The 18,397-nt window shown below is 50.6% G+C and overlaps 1 protein-coding gene across 1 annotated transcript in view; it reads left to right on the plus strand.

The window, feature by feature from the left end:
• Nucleotides 1-6,424: 6,424 nt before the first annotated feature.
• Pitpna (phosphatidylinositol transfer protein alpha) overlaps nt 6,425-18,397 on the plus strand; it is a 45,897-nt gene continuing 33,924 nt past the window's right edge. Inside the window, exons 1-3 of the mRNA XM_028866761.1 lie at nt 6,425-6,693; nt 11,641-11,671; nt 17,726-17,874. Of these exons, the coding sequence (XP_028722594.1) occupies nt 6,674-6,693; nt 11,641-11,671; nt 17,726-17,874 (200 nt within the window). The 5' untranslated portion in view covers nt 6,425-6,673. The remainder of the gene's footprint in view (nt 6,694-11,640; nt 11,672-17,725; nt 17,875-18,397) is intronic.

Consider the following 18,397-nt stretch of genomic DNA (forward strand, 5'->3'; position numbering starts at 1 on the left):
ACAGGGAAACCTGTCTCAAAAAAACTATAATAAAAATAACATGAACTCCTATCCCATGCTGCACACCTGCTTTTGATGCACCGGCTCCTCTAATGAGTCCCTGTAAGCCCATTTACAACACTTACCACTGTCCTCATTTTATGAATGAAGAGCTTTGGCACAGCCCGGTTAGGCAACTCACCCAACGTCACACAAGTAGGAAAGTGCTGGGGCTGGGACTCCCAGGTATCAGGCACCAGGGATGTATGTTGGGAGGAAGCTGTAAAGACTGGGGCGCAGTGGGAAAACAGTGTGTTCCGTGATCCTTGCATCTGAAGGCCTATGCCTGGGTGAACCAAGCTTGCCAGGTAAAAAAGTGATTTAGGAAGCAGAGTTCAGAGGCTGGGGATGTGGCTGAGATGCTAGAGTGTTAGCCCAGCATGCATAAAGCTCTGGATCCAACCTCCATCACGACATAAACCAAGTATGCTAACTCGAGAGGTAGAGGAGACAGGATTAGAAAATGAAGGTCAGCTGGCGGTGGTGGCGCATGCCTTTAATCCCAGCACTCAGAAGGCAGAGGCAGGTGGATCTCTGTGAGTTCGAGGCCAGCCTGGTCTCCAAAGCAAGTTCCAGGAAAGGCGCAAAGCTACAGGAAAACCCTGTCTTGAAAAACCAAAAAAAAAAAAAGAAAAGAAAAGAAAAGAAAATCAAGGTCATTCTTAGCTACACAGTCAGTTTGAGATTAGCCTTGGCTACATAGAATAGACAAATTAACAAGAAAAATCCCACAACTCAAAATGTGTAAAACAAGCAAACACAGAGAAACCGTCTTGGAAAATGAAAACCAAAAAAAACTGGTGAGATGAGTGTGTGGATGTAGTGGCTTGCTGCTAAGCCTGACAGCCTTAGTTCAGTCCAAGGGACCCATGCAGTGGAAGGGAGGACTTTCACAAGTTGTCCTCTGACCTCTACTCACACACTGTGGCATGGACGGACACACACACACACACACACACACACACACACACACACACACACACACTTTCGGTACACACATGCCACAGCACACATGTGGAATTCAGAGGACAACTGGGAGAATTCAGTTGTCAGGCTTGGCCACAAGTGCCTTAACTCACTGAGCCCCTACAATGCAAAACTTTAATAATTAATAATAATAATAAAATTACAATAGAATAAAAAAGGGACTGGAGGGGTGGCTGGCTCAGTGGCTAAGAGCACTGCCTGTTCTTCTAGAGGACCCGGGTTCAATTCCCAGCACACACATGGCTACTCAAAACTGGAACTCCATCCAGTTCCAGGGGATCTGGCACCCTACTTAGACATAACAGGCAGACGAAACACCAATGCCCATAAATAAGCAAATCTTTGAGAGAGGAAATGATTCATCCTGCTAAGTGTGATGACAGCACTGGTGGATTCCGAAGACAGAATCTACCTTCCAAGTAGACACCGTAAAGCAGGGAGGGGTGGGGTGACCTATCCTGGGGACTTTGAAGTGCTTGGAGAAAGGAAAGAGACAAGCAGGAGTAGCAAGCCTCCCAGGTTCAAGCTGGACGGTAAGTTAGGACTTTCGTAAGGCCCCGATTGCTCCCTTATCAGAGGGAACCTCTCAAAGGGAACTCAAAGTCCCAAGCTCAGTCCTGTCTGCAGGCTACCTCCTTCTCCACTTGCTGCAACTAGAGTGTGCTGCTCTGGCCTCTGGCCCCCAACTCAGGAGGCCAGCCGTGGCTCCAGTGCTTTCCCTCTGCAGAGGCCGTCCTTCCTGGTCTACCCCAGCTCAAGTTGCCTCCACACCTCCTCAAATCTTTTTTTTCTTTTGAAATAGGGTTTCTCTGTGTAGCCCTTGCTGTCCTGCAACTTGCTCTGTAGACCAGGCTGGCCTCGAACTCAGAGATCTGCCTGCCTCTGCTTACCAAATACTGGGATTAAAGGCTTGTACTGCCATTGTCTGACACCTCCTAAAATCTTAACCAGCATCCTGTCATCCATGGTCACCTTTGTCACAGACTACTTCAAATTGATGTCTGTGAGGAATCTTCACATATTCTGGTGTGTGTGTGTGTGTTGTTTGTTTATTTGAGACATTTTCACTGTGTAGCCCTGGTTGGCCTAGAACCATGTAGAACAGGCTGGCCTCTAACTCATAGGGATTTACCTGCCTCTGCCTCTTTCCCAAGTGCCCCATGACTAAAGGTTTGTGTTACCACATCTGGCTTTTATTTTTAATTTACTTGTTTTTGGTTTTTCAAGACAGGGTTTCTCTATGTAGCCCAGAATGCCTGGAATTAGCTCTGTAGACCAGGCTGGCCTTGAATGCACAGAGATCTGCCTGCCTCTGCCTCCCGAGTGCTGGGATTAAAAGAGTGTGACACTCCCGCCTGCTGTTTTGTTTGTTTTCATGATTTATTTATTTAAATTTATCATGTATACAGTGTTCTGCCTGCATATATCCCTGCATGTCAGAAGAGGGTACCAGATTTCATTATTGATGGTTGTGAGCCACCATGTGGGTGCTGGGAATTGAACTCAGGACCTCTGCAAGAGCAGCCAGTGCTCTTAACTTCTGAGCCATCTCTCTAGCCCCCCGATTTTTTAAAATTATTTTAAAATATTATGTGCATGTGTCTATGTGTGTGTGTCTGTGCATGGGCATGCAGGAGCAGGAGGAGGCCAGAGGCATCAGATCCCCAGGAGGCTACAGTTACAGGTGGTGGCTAACTGGGTGACATGGATGCTGGGTGACATGGGCGCTGGGTGACATGGGCGCTGGGTGACATGGGCGCTGGGTGACATGGGCGCTGGGTGACATGGGCGCTGGGTGACATGGGCGCTGGGTGACATGGGCGCTGGTGACATGGGCGCTGGGTGACATGGCGCTGGGTGACATGGGTGCTGGGTGACATGGGTGCTGGGTGACGTGGGTGCTGGGTGACGTGGGTGCTGGGTGACATGGGCGCTGGGTGACGTGGGCGCTGACATAGTTGCTCCAGTCTTCTGGAATGTGGCAAGCACTCTTAACCAAGCTAAGCCATATCTCTAGCCCTTTGGTTTCTTTTATTAATTTATTATTTTTATTTATTTATTTATTATTTATTTACTTATTTATTTGGGCAGGGTCTTGTGTAGCCCAGACCAGCTTCAAACTGAATGGGTAGCTGAGGATGACCTTAATCTTCCTGTCTCTGTCTCAGAAGTGTATTACAGGCATGAGCTACCAGAACTGGTTTGTGTGATACTGAATTCAAGACTTGGTGAGTGCCAGGCAAGCATCCTGCCAGGGCAACTCCGTCTCCCACCTTGATGCTGGGTTGTGTTTTCAGTGCCCCTCGTGTGCAGCACTGTCCTCCAGGCTCATGCTTCAGCCTTTATCGACCAATTAGCACCAATTCCTCTGTCTAAATATCACCGTTAATGCTGCCCCCAAGACCAGTCAGCCAGTTCACACCGGTCTCTCCCGCAAGCCATTTCTGTCAGTTTGTGTTGTGCGTCCCTCCTTTCAGGGAGGGATCTTGTTTGCTTGGTCATCCCTTGTGTCTTAAGTGCCTCGAAAAAGACCTAGGACAGGGCCAGGTGCTCAATCAATATTTATTGAGTGAATGAGTAAATGTAGTCTCTCTAACTAGACTGCAGGTTCCCAGGGGTGGGGGCAGGATCTGGTTACTTCCTGGAGAGAGCCAGCATTTTCTAGAGTACTATCCATTGATGCTGTGGAGGAGAAAGAGCCCTGGGCTGCAGGCCTGGGGGACCAGGGGTCAGGCCATTCCCTGGATCTTGGCTCTCTCTCAGGGTCCTTGCCTTGGATTTCTGGAGCTATCCTTGCTCATGCCAGAGTCTGATGAGTGAATGGCCAATCCACGGGACACTTAGGGCGGCCCTGGTTACTGTCACAGCTGGGTAGCAGTCTGGACACCTGTTTCCCAGTTCCTTCTTGAGCCACCATCTTGGGTAGTTGCCTGGCTGCCCCGCCCATATACCCTTCAAGCACCCCGCTCTCAGTGAGTCCCACCTGTCTGCCAACCCATTTGGTGTTGTCCCTGAACGCAGTACTAGTCACTCAGGCTCCCAGGCCTGAACCTTGTCAGTTTTCCTCACTTCCTCTCTTGCTCTCACCCTGTTGCCCTCTTGGCCAATTTGTCAAAAGCCTCAATTTTCTTTTCTTTTCTTTTTTTTTTTTTTGTTTCCTTTTTATTTTTTTTTGAGATGGGGTTTCTCTGTGTAGCCCTGGCTGTCCTGGAACTCACTCTGTAGACCAGGCTGACCTTGAACTCACAGAGATCTGCCTGCCTCTGCTTCCCGAGTGCTGGGATTAAAAGCGTGCACCCTACTGCTGGCCTTTTTTTTTTTTTTTCCCCTGCCCTGAATGCTCCCTGGACTTCTGCAACTGCCTCCTCACTGGTGTCCCTGCCTGTCACTGTTGTCCTGACACAGCCCTCTCTCCTTCCTTCCCTCCCTGCCCCCAGCATTCAGAGGGAACCTTCATATCATAAATCTCTCTCTCTCTCTCTCTTTTTTTTTTTTTCCGAGACAGGGTTTCTCTATGTAGCTTTGCTCCTTGCCTGGAACTCACTCTGTAGTCCAGGCTGGCCTGGAACTCACAGAGATCTGCCTGGCTCTGCCTCCCGAGTGCTGGGATTAAAGGCGTGCACCACCACCGCCCGGCCATAAATCTCTTATCGCTGCTGAAATCCTCAAATGCTCTCCCATGGCCTGTAGCCCACATTGCCATCACCCACCAGGAACCTAGCCCTTCCCAGCTCTCCACCTCCAAACTCAATGCTCCAGTTATCTTTTCTAGTCATGTGCTGGTCAGTTTTTTTCTTTTTCTTTTCTTTCTTTCTTTCCTTCTTTTTCTTTCTTTCTTTTTTTTGGTGTGTGTGTGTGTGTCAGCTTGACACAAGCTAGGGTCACTTGTGAAGAGGGAACCTCAGTTGAGAAAATGTTCCCATCAGATTTATCTGTAGGCAAGCCTGTCGGGGCATTTTCTAGAGTAATGATTGGTGGAGAGCACAGCTCACTCTGGGGGGTAGCACCCCTGGGCAGGCTGTCCTGGGTTGTACAGGAAAGCAGCTGAGTAAGCTAGTAAGCAAGCATGCCTCCATAGCCTCTGCTTCAGGCCCCTGCCCTGTTTTCCCTTCATCATGGACTCTAACCTCAAAGATGTAATGACCCTTTTCCTCCCCAAGTTACTTTTGGTTGTGGTCTTTATCACAGCAACAGAAAACCAGACTAGGACAAGTCCCCAAATGCAGCAGCTTCTCCTTGACTGCAGCCTTGACAGATCTGCTCACTATTTGCTGTTCTTCACTCCCCAGCATCTCGTAGATCTATCTACCCGTAAGTCTTGTCTTCTGGAATGGCTTGCCTGGGATTCCTCACACACATCAGATACCCTCCTGTGTCATCTCAGGTCCGATGACTTGTTTTCTTTTTCTTGTTGTGGTTCTAGGATTGAACCGAGGGCCTCCTGCATACTAGGCAAGTGCTGGACCACTGAGCTGCATCTCAGCCCTCTCCTTACACCAGGCAGTGGTTTACTAAGTTGTTTGAGCAGGCTTTGAACTTTCGTCCTCCCGCCTCAGCTCCCAGATAGCTAGGGTTACAGGCCTGGCAGCCCCTTTCATTCTAAATGCCTGTTACCTTCAGCCATCACCGGCCTCCCCTCCATTTAACCTCCAGCCCCTAAAGGCAAGATAGTACCAGTCTTGTTCTCTCTATCCAGGATAGATAGATGCACAGCAGACCCTCAGCCAATGTTTATTGGATGGATGAGAAGACACCAGGCTAGAGTCTCAGCTACACCTACCACTCAGGAACCAGAGGCAGGTGGATCTCTGTGAGTTCGAGGCCAGCCTGGTATACATTGAGTTCCAGAACAGCCAGAGCTATATAGTGAGACCTTGTCTCAAAAAAAAAAGAAAAAAAAAAAAATCATGAAGAAGCCGTAATGAGCAAATCTTTCTTCTGCTGCCTTCTTTCCTGTAAATGAGGGCAGTAAACAGTATCTTTCTGGTGCAGTTGTGGAGTCAAGTATTTAGAGAACACATACACACTTTGGGGTTTGTTTTTTATATTTTGGGTTTGTGGTGTGGTGTGTGTGTGTGTGCATCCAAATTAAGCAAGTGCTTCACGGCTGAACTAAATCTCCAAGGCCCTCATTTTATTTTTGACACGCTGGGCTCTCAACACACCTTCTCGTGAAGTCCAGGCTTTCAGGCGCATCAGTTCCTGCTGCAGAAGCGCATTCACACCAGACGTGTCCCTTTAATTCCTGAGTTCCAAAACCGCTTGGGACCCAGCTAGGACGCTGACATAGACCCGGAGCCACGGCCCATTTAAGGGTAGAGGGGCGGGCCCGGGAAGGCCCCGCCCCGCGTGAGGTCAGCGCGCAGTGCTGCGTCTGACGCTCTGGTTGCCGCAGAGACGCCCCGCCCCCGCGCGGCGCTGCGGAACCGGAGCTCCGGGCGGCGTCGGCAGAGGCGCGGGAGGTGGCGAGGCCAGGGCAGGGCGGCAGGAGCCCGCGCGGCGACCGCAGCGAGAGCAGCAGAGACAGAGCAGACCACGACGAAGGCGCACAGGCAGCCGGGCCGGGCCGGGCCACCGGGAGAGCGGCCGCCGGGAAGCGGGCGGAAGGCCGGGCTGGCAGCTGGCAGCCGCCGAGCCGCGAAGCGACATGGTGCTGCTCAAGGAGTAGTGAGTGTCGGGTCGGCTGTGCGGAAGCGAGGCGGAAGGGAGGGTCGGGATGACGGCCGCGGAGGCAGATCGCCTGCCGGGGGATGGAGAACACCGGATGGGGCTGTTGGGCCGCCTAGCAGGGGCGGAGGGGCCAGAGGGTGACAGACAGCACCTGAGGTGGGGTCGAATAGGCCAGAGAGGAGGCCAGGAACCGGTGCGGGCCGGACAGGGCCTGAGGAGGGGTCAAGGGGACAGGGAGAGCCAGAGGGGGCATGAGGAGGGGCCCGAGGAATGGAGAGCGCTGGATGTGGTGTGACCCTACCGTGGGCGCAAGGAGGGATGAAGGGGCAGACTGAGGAGTTGTGTAAGGGACCAAGGAGCAGTGGGACAAGGGCAGGCAGCGCCGGTGAGTTGGCTGACGGTGGGGAGGGGTTTGAGGCTGAGCTGTATGTACCAAGGGGCAGGGAAGATCAGATAAGGGAGCTAGCTCCTGGAATGGAGTTGAGGTGGTGGTGAGGAGTGCTGAGGCGGAACCTGGGGCATGGACAGTGGCTGCCTTAGGCAGCAGAGGAAGGATTGTAATCATTGGTTGCAGAAAAAAGGACTTAAGTCAAGGCCGGGCTTGGGTGATGGGGAGGGAGGAAGAGCATAGGGACTGAGATAACAGGGCTGGCTGGGTGGGGATGGCTGGAGTGGCACGGTACCTAAGTAGTAGGTGCAAAAGAGGCGGCTTTTGATAAAAGCTCAGGACGCCTGCCTAGGACTTGGCAGCCCTTGAATGGGGAGTCTGGAAAATACTGGGCAGGTTCTGAAGTGATGTGAAGGAGTTTCAGTGATAGAGGAGGGCAGGAAGTTATAGCAGGGCACAAGACCATCCAGAACGATAGTATAAGAATGAATATGCCTGCTAATGGAGGTGGTGGGGACCAGGATGGGGACATCCAGTCTCCAGCGGATTTGGGGTCTTGGTGCAAAGAGATGAGGAAATTGCTTGGAGGAATTGAGAAGATCCTCACAGTTTTTGTTTGTTTGTTTTGTTTTGGGGGTGAGGAGCTATTGATTTGGAGGACAGGCAGGGCTTGCTAGATGATTGCTCCTGAAACCCAGGGGCTTGGCTGACAGGTAGGGTTATTTGGATTGCTAAACCTTTCGGACAGTGTGACCCATTCCTGAGGATCATGGTTCCAAGTGACCATCCCAGGCGAGATTGGATGTGTGTGTGTGTGTGTATAGACTCTTGTGAAACTAAGGTCCCCCAAAGGAGAGGGCAAGGGGGCAGCACTGGAGCCTAAGCCCCAGAAGTTCAGAAACGGAAACTGGCCAAGTACGGGGAAACTTGTGAAACTCTTGTGTGCAGAGGACTCTTTCCCTCATCAGTGAGGGCACTTTGTCCATCCTCACACCGTGTGCCCCTGGAGGTGTTTCAGATGTCATAGTGTGTCATTTGAATGACCCACGAAGTAGAGAGTCAGGTGTCATCCCATCTTGACTCTTTGGCGGGTGGAGACCATGATTTGGAGGCTCTGTCGCCTCTCTCCATGTCCAGTGTTAATCCAGCCAGCGCTCAGAGCTTTATGGGGTGAAGAACAAGAACACTTGGGAGCCAGTGTTCTCCAAGTAGAACAGGGTGGGTGCACTTTGCATTTTAATCCTCACTGTCCCAACGAATGAGCTTGTCTCACTTTTCAGATTAAAAAAAAAAAAAATTCCCACGTGAATCCTACAGTCTGTAGGATTGTAGAGTTTTGAAAAGGCCAGGCAGGGGAAGGAAGGACCCTTCTGAAGAGATGAAGTCAATCTGGGAGGCAGGCATTCTTCTCCCATTCTTTGTCCTCCCCACTTGAAGCCTGGCCAGGGAGAGGCCCAAGGTGCTGGTGATGTAGAGCCTGCATCTGTATTTCCTTCCTGGTGGGCTTGTGCCCTGTGCATGCACGCACCCCTGGGGAGGGGGCAGGATGCGAAACAGGCAGGCAAGGGGCCGTGGTTGCAGCTCTGCAGCTCTGAGGAGGAGGCAACTGAAGGTCATGCCATGGTGAGGATGCCTCAGTCTTGGCCCAGCTGGGCCTCTGTGGCCCTCTCCTTTCCAGGTGTCCCCTATGGCGGCCGAGGTTCCGAGGGAGCAAGGGAGAAATGTCTGGGTGTGCGGCTGTAAGGGAAGCAGGCTCAGAGCATCCTTGAAGGCACTAGCTGGAACTAGTCTCTTTGGAGGGGAGGTTTGGATCTGAAGGTTGTCCTTGTTGCTTTTTCTGACACTTCCTCCAACAGGATTTTCCCTGATTTGGTTTCTGCAAATTCTTCGATGTGATTTTTGCTGTGTTCTTGAAGATAAAAGGCATATTGTTTTCCAGGAAGTTTTTTCTGAGGGTGCAGAAATTCTGCCCTCTAAGTTGGAAGCACTTCTCTGCACCGTTGGCTTTCTATAAAGGGAGTATCGGAAGGGAGTTAGCAGACAGTAAAGAACTTGGAGCTTTTTTTTCCCCCCTGGTGCTTTTTCTGCTTGATGCCTGGCTTTTCCTGTGATGTTTTCCTCGGGTCTCACTGTGTGTTTTCTTGCTGCCCAGGAGAACGTTGTAGGACTAGGGACTAGCAAGCTATTTTGCAGCCTGGAGCAAAGAGCCATGCTTGGCCCTCGAAAGAGTATGTCCATGCTTTACTAAGCCAGGGCACAAAGATGCCGAGGGCCCAGCAGGTTCCAGAAAGGCTCTGAGAAGTGGGAGTCTTAGCTTTGGCTCTTGATTGTCTTTTTGTTTGTTTGTTTTGTTTTTTGAGACAGAGTTTCTCTGTGTAGTTTTGGTGCCTGTCCTGGATCTTGCTCTGTAGACCAGGCTGTCCTTGAACTCACAGAGATCCGCCTGGCTCTGCCTCCCGAGTGCTGGGATTAAAGGCCCAGTGACTGTCTTATTGTATGTGTGTATGTATGTATGTATGTATGTATGTATGTATGTATGTATGTATCTATCTATCTATCTATCTATCTTGAGGCAGGGTCTCTCTCTGTAGCCCTGGCTGTCCTAGAATTCAAATCTGTAAACCAGGTTGGTCTTAGACTCAGAGATCCGCCTGCTTCCTCCTCCTGAATGTTGGGATTAAAGGTGTGTGCCACCATGCCTATCTCCATTTGTCTTACTTGGATTTTTTTTTCTTTTTTTTTTTTTTTTTGGTTTTTCGAGACAGGGTTTCTCTGTGCAGCTTTGCGCCTTTCCTGGAACTCAGTTGGTAGCCCAGGCTGGCCTCGAACTCACAGAGATCCACTTGGCTCTGCCTCCCGAGTGCTGGGATTAAAGGCGTGTGCCACCACCGCCCGGCCTTCTTTTTCTTTTCTTTTCTTTCTTTCTTTCTTTTTTTTTTTTTTGAGACAGGATTTCTCTGTGTGGCCCTGGCTATCCTGAAACTCACTCTGAAGACCAGGCTGGCCTCAAGCTCAGAGATCCACCTGCCTCTGCCACCCAACTGCTGGAATTAAAGGTGTGCACTACTGCCACCCGGCTTTCTTTGTTTGCTTGCTAAACAGGGTCTTACCTTGTAGCTCTGGCTGGCCTGGAACTATGTAGACCAGGCTGGCCTCAGACTCACAGAGCTTACTTGCCTCTGCCTCCTCAGTACTGGGTGGCTTGACTTTTTAGACCAGTCAAGGCCTTTCTTTTTTTTTGGGGGGGGGGGTTGAGACAGGGTTTCTCTGTGTAGCTTTGTTCCTTTCCTGAATCTTGCTCTGTAGCCCAGGCTGGCCTCGAACTGACAAAGATCCGCCTGGCTCTGCCTCCCGAGTGCTGGGATTAAAGGCCTGCGCCACCACCGCCCAGCTCAAGAGGCTTTTCTTCTCATCTCTCTGACCAGTATTGAACTGGGGGTCAGCACTGGTCTGTCACAAGTGTAAGCCACCTGGGGAAGTGGCTCCAGTCCTCTCAGCTCTCTGGAGCTCTGACCCTCTTGAGGACTTTGCTGGCCAGGAGTTCTCTATCAGTTGTTTTTTTTTTTTTTTTTTTTTTTTTTTTTTTTTTTTTTTTTGGTTTTTCGAGACAGGGTTTCTCTGCGTAGCTTTGCGCCTTTCCTGGAGCTCACTTGGTAGCCCAGGCTGGCCTCGAACTCACAGAGATCCGCTTGGCTCTGCCTCCCGAGTGCTGGGATTAAAGGCGTGCGCCACCACCGCCCGGCTTGTTTTTTTTTTTTTTTTTTTTTTTTAAGGGGAGGGGTTCGAGACAGAGTCTCTCTGTATAGCTCTGGCTGTCTTGGAACTCATTCTGTAGACCAGGCTGGCTTCCAACTCACAGAGGTCCACCTGCCTCTGCCTCCCTGAGTGCTGGGATTAAAGGCGTGCGCCACCACTGCCCAGCTCTCTATCAGCTTATTCGTGGTACCTTCCAGCAACTGGAGGTTGGCAGAATGCAGGAGGAAAGAGAGTGAGGGGTTGGAGTGCCTTTGGCTAGCTCCTGGCTGTCAGAGCTGGCTATCCTCAGAGCTGCATGAGGAGTTGCATTGTACCATCCTTCAGAGGGCAGAGCGGGTGGCACTTGAGGCTCTAGGGTTGGCGAAGCCTCTAGGGAATTGTCCCCTTCACAGCCTTGGTTGGACCCCGAGGGCTGATGTTGTGAAGTTGGGTCTACTGATGCACATCCCCGGGGCCGCATTCTTTGCCTCGGAGTCCTCATGATGAGCCTTCTCTGTTAGCTTCTGTTTTACTAGGTGCATGGGCAAGTCCTGCTGGAGAAGAGAGGTTGAGGGAGCAGGGGAGAAAGATGGAGCGAGTGGTCTGCACAGCAGGGGGTGGGAAGTTCAGGTTGGCCCTGCACTTCAGGGTTCTAAATGGGGCTCCAGGACAAGGGGGACCCCAGCCTTGAAGCATCCAGAGGGCCAGTCCCTGCTGGCTTTTGTCACTGAGTCGGGGGTTGAATGCAGCAAAGCATGGGAGCCTGTGCTGAGGTGGTGCTCTCGGGCCTGGACTTGATGCTCTCTTTTCTTCTTTTGTAGTCGAGTCATCCTGCCTGTGTCTGTAGATGAGGTAAGTCCTGCTTTCCCCTCGCCTCATCCAGAGTTGTTCATAAGAACGTGTGAACATTGCTTAGTTGGGCTGGGAGTGGCCACTGTTTGTATAGCTTTCATTTATGTTCTAATAGAGAGATAACTGAGGCTCAGCTCAAATACTCCTGATGTTACTTCTACTAAAGGAAAGCACTTCTAGCCAGGCAGTGGTGGCGCATGCCTTTGTTTAATTGGGAGGCAGAGGCAGGGGGATCTCTGAGTTCGAAGTCAGCCTGGTCTACAGAGTGAGTCCCAGGACAGGCTCCAAAACTACAGAGAAACCCTGTCTCAAAAAACAAAACAAAACAAAACAAAACTAAACAGACAAAATAACCAAAACAATAGATGATAGATAGATAGATAGATAGATAGATAGATAGATAGATAGATGGATAGATAGATAGATAGGAAGACACTTCTGTGGTGAATCTGGTACCTGAGTACAACCAGTCTCAAGCTCTTGGCTTGCTGGATAGCTTTGAACAGAGACAAGCAGCTCTGGGTCTGCTGGGACTGAACTACGCGGGACATGTGATTGATAGCTGCAGTGTGCATGTGTGGGACCTCCATGACTAGGCTGAGGACAGGGCTTTCTGGTTAATGGTGCTCTCTGGTAAGAAGCAAACCAGCAAGGCCAGAAAGGTCTTGAGTCCCCAGCCATGCTAGGTGGCTGCTGGAAAGACCAAGGCACCGAAACCTCCTTTTACGGCGGGCAGAAGATGACAAATGGGCTTGGTTTGTCCCGTCCTTTTATGGTTCCTAGGCCTGACAGCCCCGTGCCTGTGGAGCTGGCAGCAGTAGTCGCCACAAGCAAGTCCATAGGCCCTGCTGACTCAGAGCTGTCTCTTGGATAGCAGAGTGCTGTCACGGAGCCTCCCTTGTCCCACCCTTCCTCTGAACTTCCTCTTCTCCCTTCCTGGCCAAGCTTGTTCTCGACTTTCTCCTGAATCCACAGTTCCACCCCAGCGTCCAGTGAAACGAAGGCCAGCCTGAACCCCCAGTTGTTGGCACCCTCTCTTTTTCCTGTAGGACCCGTAGGAAACTCCTGCACTCCACACAGAAGCTGGACCTCCAAGAAATGAAAGCAGGCTAGCAGAGCCCGAGCATTCTTTAAACATTTGCTTTTATGTGTGTGTGTTTCTCTCTTCCTGTGTATGTGTATGTAATATATGTGGGGTTAGAGTCACAGGGGCTGTGAGTTGCCCATTGTAAGTGCTTACAGTCGAGCACAGGCCCTCTAATGCGGGCAAGTGCTCTTAACCACTGAACCATCTCTCCAACCCTGTGGGAGCATTTAGATGAGACAAATCACCCCCACGAGTGATACCCATGCATTGGTCTCTGAGAGGATTGTCTCTAGTGGAGTACTGAGTCCTCCGGAAAGACTGCGAAGATCTGGGAAAGAGGGACAGATGTGAACTTGAACATGGTCTGAGAAATAAAAGAGACATTTGGGTGCCAATGGCAGAAGAATTAACATAAAGAGTTTGAGGCTAGCTTAAGCATATATAGCAAGATTCCATCTCAAAGTAAAATAAATTAATTAATTAAAAAATAGAAGCTGGGCAGTGGTGGTGCATGCCTTTAATGCCAGCAGCACTCAGGAGGCAGAAGCAGGCAGAACATTAAGTTTGAGGCCAGCCTGGTCTACAGAGTGAGTTCTAGGACAGCCAGGGCTACACAGAGAAACCTTGTCTTGAGAAAGAAAACAAATAAAACAATAACAAATAAGTAGTGGGGAGGAGGGAGGAGATGGACAGACAGACACCCATACATACATTGAGGAACCTAAGGAAAAAATAATAGATAGATGCTGTGATACGTGGAACCAACTAAGATAAAACCAGGTGCCTGGGTATTAGCTTTGGGAGAGTCAACCCACTTCCTCTGAGGGCCTTGCTGTCAATATTAAAAAATATTGAGTTCAAGGTCATCTTGATCTACACACAGACTTAACGTACATCAGTCTAGCCAGGGCTACATAGTGAGAACCTATTCTAAAGTGGAAAAAAAAAGTCTGTGTGGTGGTGGAACATGACTTTAATTCCAGCACTCAGGAGGCAGAGGCAGGCAGATCTTTGTGAGTTCAAGGTCAGCCTGGTCTACAGAGTGAGTTCCAGGACAGCCAGGGCTACACAGAGAAACCCTGTCTCGAGAAACAGACAAAAAGGGCATGTAACATGGTTTCCTAACAGAAGGCCTCTGTGTCCCTTACCTTGAAACTTAGGCAGTCCAATGGCTGTCTCACTGCTGTGCAGGATCAATCAGAAAGTCCCTCAGGAGTGTGGGACTGACTTCATGTGGGATTTCAGGTACGAGGGATCAGTTTGCGGGGAGTCTCTTGATGGGCCAGCGGCGGAGACTGTGAGTGTGCTGCAGAACGGGGGCTGGAGTCATCTGGGAGCACCCCTCTGCTGCTCTGGCCTCTCCTGCTGGCCCCACGGTTGGAAGGATGGGGAAATGCCCACCTTGAGAACACCCTCGACTGGCAGCTTTTAGCTTGCGTTGTTTTTGCGGGATGGAGGAGTGGTGAGACAGAGCCTGACCAAAGCTTGGCAAGTGCATGCTGGTTCAGAGTCTGTCTGTCTGTGTGGTGCTGGTCAGCCTGCTCTTAGCAAGAAGGCATTGACAGGAAAGCAGCAAGGGCTGCAGGGGTGACGCTGCTCCTTTGGTAGCTTGAACCTTCATTCCAGATGATTAGAAAATTCTAGAATGGGGAGAGTGAAGAAGTAAGGAACAGCGTCTCTGTCAGTAACCCCTTTCTGACTCATCGTTCCCATGAGAACGGCCCAGCATCATGTGACTGGTAGATTCACTTCCTATACTGGAGACTTGAGTCCCTTAGAGCTTCTGATTTGGGGAGGAAAAAAGGAAAGGAGAAGGTCATAGCTTTATGGTCATCCTGATGACCTGAATCGATATTTGGGGGCAGAATTAGCTTGTTTTGGTCAGAGCCTTGAGTGTAACACTACCTCGGGTTTCCAGGCATCCTGTAGCAGACAAGAAAGCACTGTTCGATATGGGTGTGTCCACCAGCGGTTCCTGGCCCACCTTGTGTGGACAGGCAGACGCATGGCATCATTCCTCTATGAACCTGGCCTGACAGGGCTGTATGGGCGGGTCAACAGAGTGCTGCTTTTCTTGCCTTTTTTGTGAGACAAAGTCTTACTGTATATTCTTGGTTAGCCCGGTGGTTGGTATGTGGCCCAAGGTGGCCTTAAATTCATGGCAGTCCCCTTTGCACAGCCACGTGTGTGCTGGGATTCCAGGTGTGGGCCACTGAGCCTAACTGTATGTGTTTTTATTATGTGTGTCATTCAGTGGTTTTGCTCCACATTTCCTCCCCCACGGTTCCTACTCACTGATTACCCAGTGGCAGACTCTCTGGTTTGCTTCATGAGTGACTTAGTCTATGGGAAGAGGGGGCAACTCTGTAGGGCAAGGCAAGGTAACATGGTTTTCAGCCTGAGGAAGTTGGAATGGTGGTCTCCCTGGGGCTCTGTATCAGATTTTGTGGTCTGATCCCCACCCTTACTGCCACCAATCTTGAGTCTGGCAGCCGCCCAGGACCAGCCAGAGGGGACCTTGTGACGTGAAGATCTGTCTTCTTTACCTCTTTGGATTAACAAAACTGCCTCACCTGTCTAGTTGGGATTAAAGGATCAGCATATCAAGAGAGATTAAAGGGGAAGAGGCCAGCACGCAGACTGATCCTCTTAGGGCCCGCCCTGTGATTTCCTGCAGCTGAAGGGAATCCCTGAAGACCAAGGTCTCTGCCAGCGCGGCCCCTCCCCCAAGGGGCACCACTAAAGCTGCAGCTAGTCCTGTTTGCAGGCCCTCTCCCCAGCCTGCCCTTTCGGATTTGCTGAGTCAGTCACTCGGTGTCCTCACGACACGACTCTCCAGAGCAGAGCTCCTGCAGCTTCCTATGAGGAGTCTGGCTCAGCCAAACCGTGACCCACTCGATGTGGGTTTCAAGTGTGTCTCAGCAGGTGAGAGGACTGGAAAGGAACAGGAGCTAGCGTGGGGTCCATGAGCCCCCAAAGCAGCACTCATTGCTCAGGATTAGCAAGATCTAGGTAACTGGCTCACTCTCTCAGATGCTCCTCTTGATGGGATTAGCCGAGCTTGATCACTTACCTGGGCCTTTTCTTGGCGTTCTGTGCTGGGCGTTTTAGGCTTTGTGGTAAGCAGCCAACTATGCCTTTTCTTCTAGATGTCCCTCAGAAGTTTCCTTGCAGTGCTTAGGGAGCTGAGGTGAGAGGGCTTCCCGGGGTGATGAGCAGACCTGGCACTTCCGTGACCTGCTCATGCTCACAACAGTGCCTCACAGCGGAGTCAGTGGTGGAGGCCAGAACTGCAGCCACTTGATTTTAATCCTTGGGAGAGAACACCTCTAGTCTTAGCCCTGGGGGCACCAGGGGTTCAGGGGAGGGTGTAGAGGACAAGGAAAGCTCTATGTCCACCCCAGCAGGTGGGTAATGGCTTTTCCTTGGCCTCTTGCCCTTGGTGACCACAAGGAAGAGGCATCTTTTGGAATAATGTCCTTCCCTGCTCTGTCACAGCTCATTTTCTCTGCACTGCTCCTTTTCTTTCTTTCTTGTTACTTATTTATTTTGTTTTTGAAACATGAGCTCACTGTGTAGCTGTGACTGTCCTAGAACTTGTTATGTTGACTAGGCTGGCCTTGAACTCACAGAAATCCACCTCCTCTGTCTCCTGAGTGCTGAGATTACAGGCCACCGTGCCCAGAGTCTCCCATGTTTTCCGTCTCCAGATAACTTCTCTTAGGATTAGGAGTTGAGTAGCCCGGACACTGCTGCTAAGTCATCGGTCCACACCAAGCCTCCCAAGGGGTCAGAGAAGGCCGGTGACTTGATAGGGTGACATGTGACCCAAATAAAGGAAAACCAGGCTTTTGCCATCTAGCAGCTGCCAAGGCAGAGGGGCACGAAGCCAGCCGAGCCTGGGGGAGGGATCTGTAATGCAGGAAGCAGGAGCATGGCTTTGACCTACCAGGAATGGGGAAATCTGGAGATGTCTTGTTTGTGAGGTTTTGAGGGCCCTGCAGACTGAGGAAAAGCCACACAGGAAAAAAAGCAAGTGGGCTGAGCCAGTTTTTGCCAGAGGTTGTGGGCTACACTGGATGGTTTTCTTAGACAGGAAGTCATAGTCTTGGTTTCTGATCATTTATGTATTAATTTTTCTTGTTGCTTTTGGGTTTCATTTTGCTTTTTATTTGTTTTTGGAGACAGGGTTTCTCTTATGTAGCCCTGGCTATCCTGGAACTCTCTATTGACCATGCTGGCCTCAAACTCAGGGATCCGAGTGCCTCTGCCTTCCAAGTGCTGGAGTTAAAGGCGTGTGCCACTATCACCGCCTGGCTGTTTTGTTTTTTGATACAGGGTCTCACACTGTAGCCAGAGATAACCTGGGACTCGCTGTAGCCCAGGCTGCATCATACTCTTGGCAGGCCTCCTGTCCCAGCCTCCTGAGTGCTTATAAGGATGAGATGCTATGCTTAGCTTTAGGGTCTGTTTAAGTAAGTGAGATAGAGAGATTTTTAGCAACTAACTGAGATCCTGTTTTGGGGTCTGATACCAGAGCTAGGTCCAGGCCAAAAGAGACCTTGGACTCTATGGTGTTTTCTGGATGGTGCTGTGAGATTCTCTTCAAACTCGTGGATTTTAAAACTGGGAAGATGAAATTGAATACTTCTGATGGGTAAAGAGAGTCTGCAGTCCCAGCTACTTGAGAGGTTGCTGCAGGAAAACCAAGCAGAGGGTTGAGGAGATGGCACAGTGGTTGCGCGCTTACTGAGCAGCCTAGCATGCTTGAAGCCCTGGGTTCGATCCTTAGCACTGGGGGGAAAAAGAAGTGGTAGAAGGAAGCAGAAGTAAGAAGCGAGAGATGCCGGTGCAGAGCTCTCCACTGCTTTGGAAAGACTTTGACAAGGGCCACCGGGAACCGCAGGTGGAGGTCCTGGACTCCAGTGTAACTGTTGCAAATAATGCCTGTCTCTCTGGTTTTTTAGTATCAAGTGGGGCAGCTGTATTCTGTGGCTGAAGCCAGTAAAAATGAAACTGGTGGTGGGGAAGGCGTGGAGGTCCTGGTGAATGAGCCGTATGAGAAGGATGACGGCGAGAAAGGCCAGTACACACACAAGATCTACCACTTACAGAGGTACGTGCCCCAGGTGGCTGGGCGGGAACAGGGCCTGCCTTGACAGTGGGGGTACTGGCTAATTGGGAGTGTCTCCGGGTTATAAACTGGCAGCCCAAGTTGCTTCATCTATCAGATTGGTTATGGGTGGTATTTCTTTGTTTACTTAAAGATTTTTTGTTATTAAAAAAAAGTAGCTCCAGTCCGATCACGCTCCCGGTCCTTAGAAGCTACTTTGAGCTGTTTTGGCATCTTGTGGGCCCTTCCTTGTCCTGAGTTCAGGAGTATGTGTGGAGTGTGTATAAACAGGCACTGGTTTCCTCTATTAGGTGTTGAGCATACCATACTATATACCCTGTTCTTTCCTCCATAGTTATCTCTCATCATAGCTGCCTTTCACAGCATTTCCTGCCTGGGTGGTTGCTGGGGTTCAGCCCAGAGCCGCACTTAACGGCTGTGCTCAGCCCCTTAGCTTCCTCCCCAGCCCACTTGCCTTATTCTTTCAAAGCATGCAGAAGAACCCGGCATGATAGTGCTTGCTCAG

The sequence above is a fragment of the Peromyscus leucopus genome, chromosome 8b (assembly GCF_004664715.2).
Source record: "Peromyscus leucopus breed LL Stock chromosome 8b, UCI_PerLeu_2.1, whole genome shotgun sequence".
NCBI lineage: Eukaryota > Metazoa > Chordata > Mammalia > Rodentia > Cricetidae > Peromyscus > Peromyscus leucopus.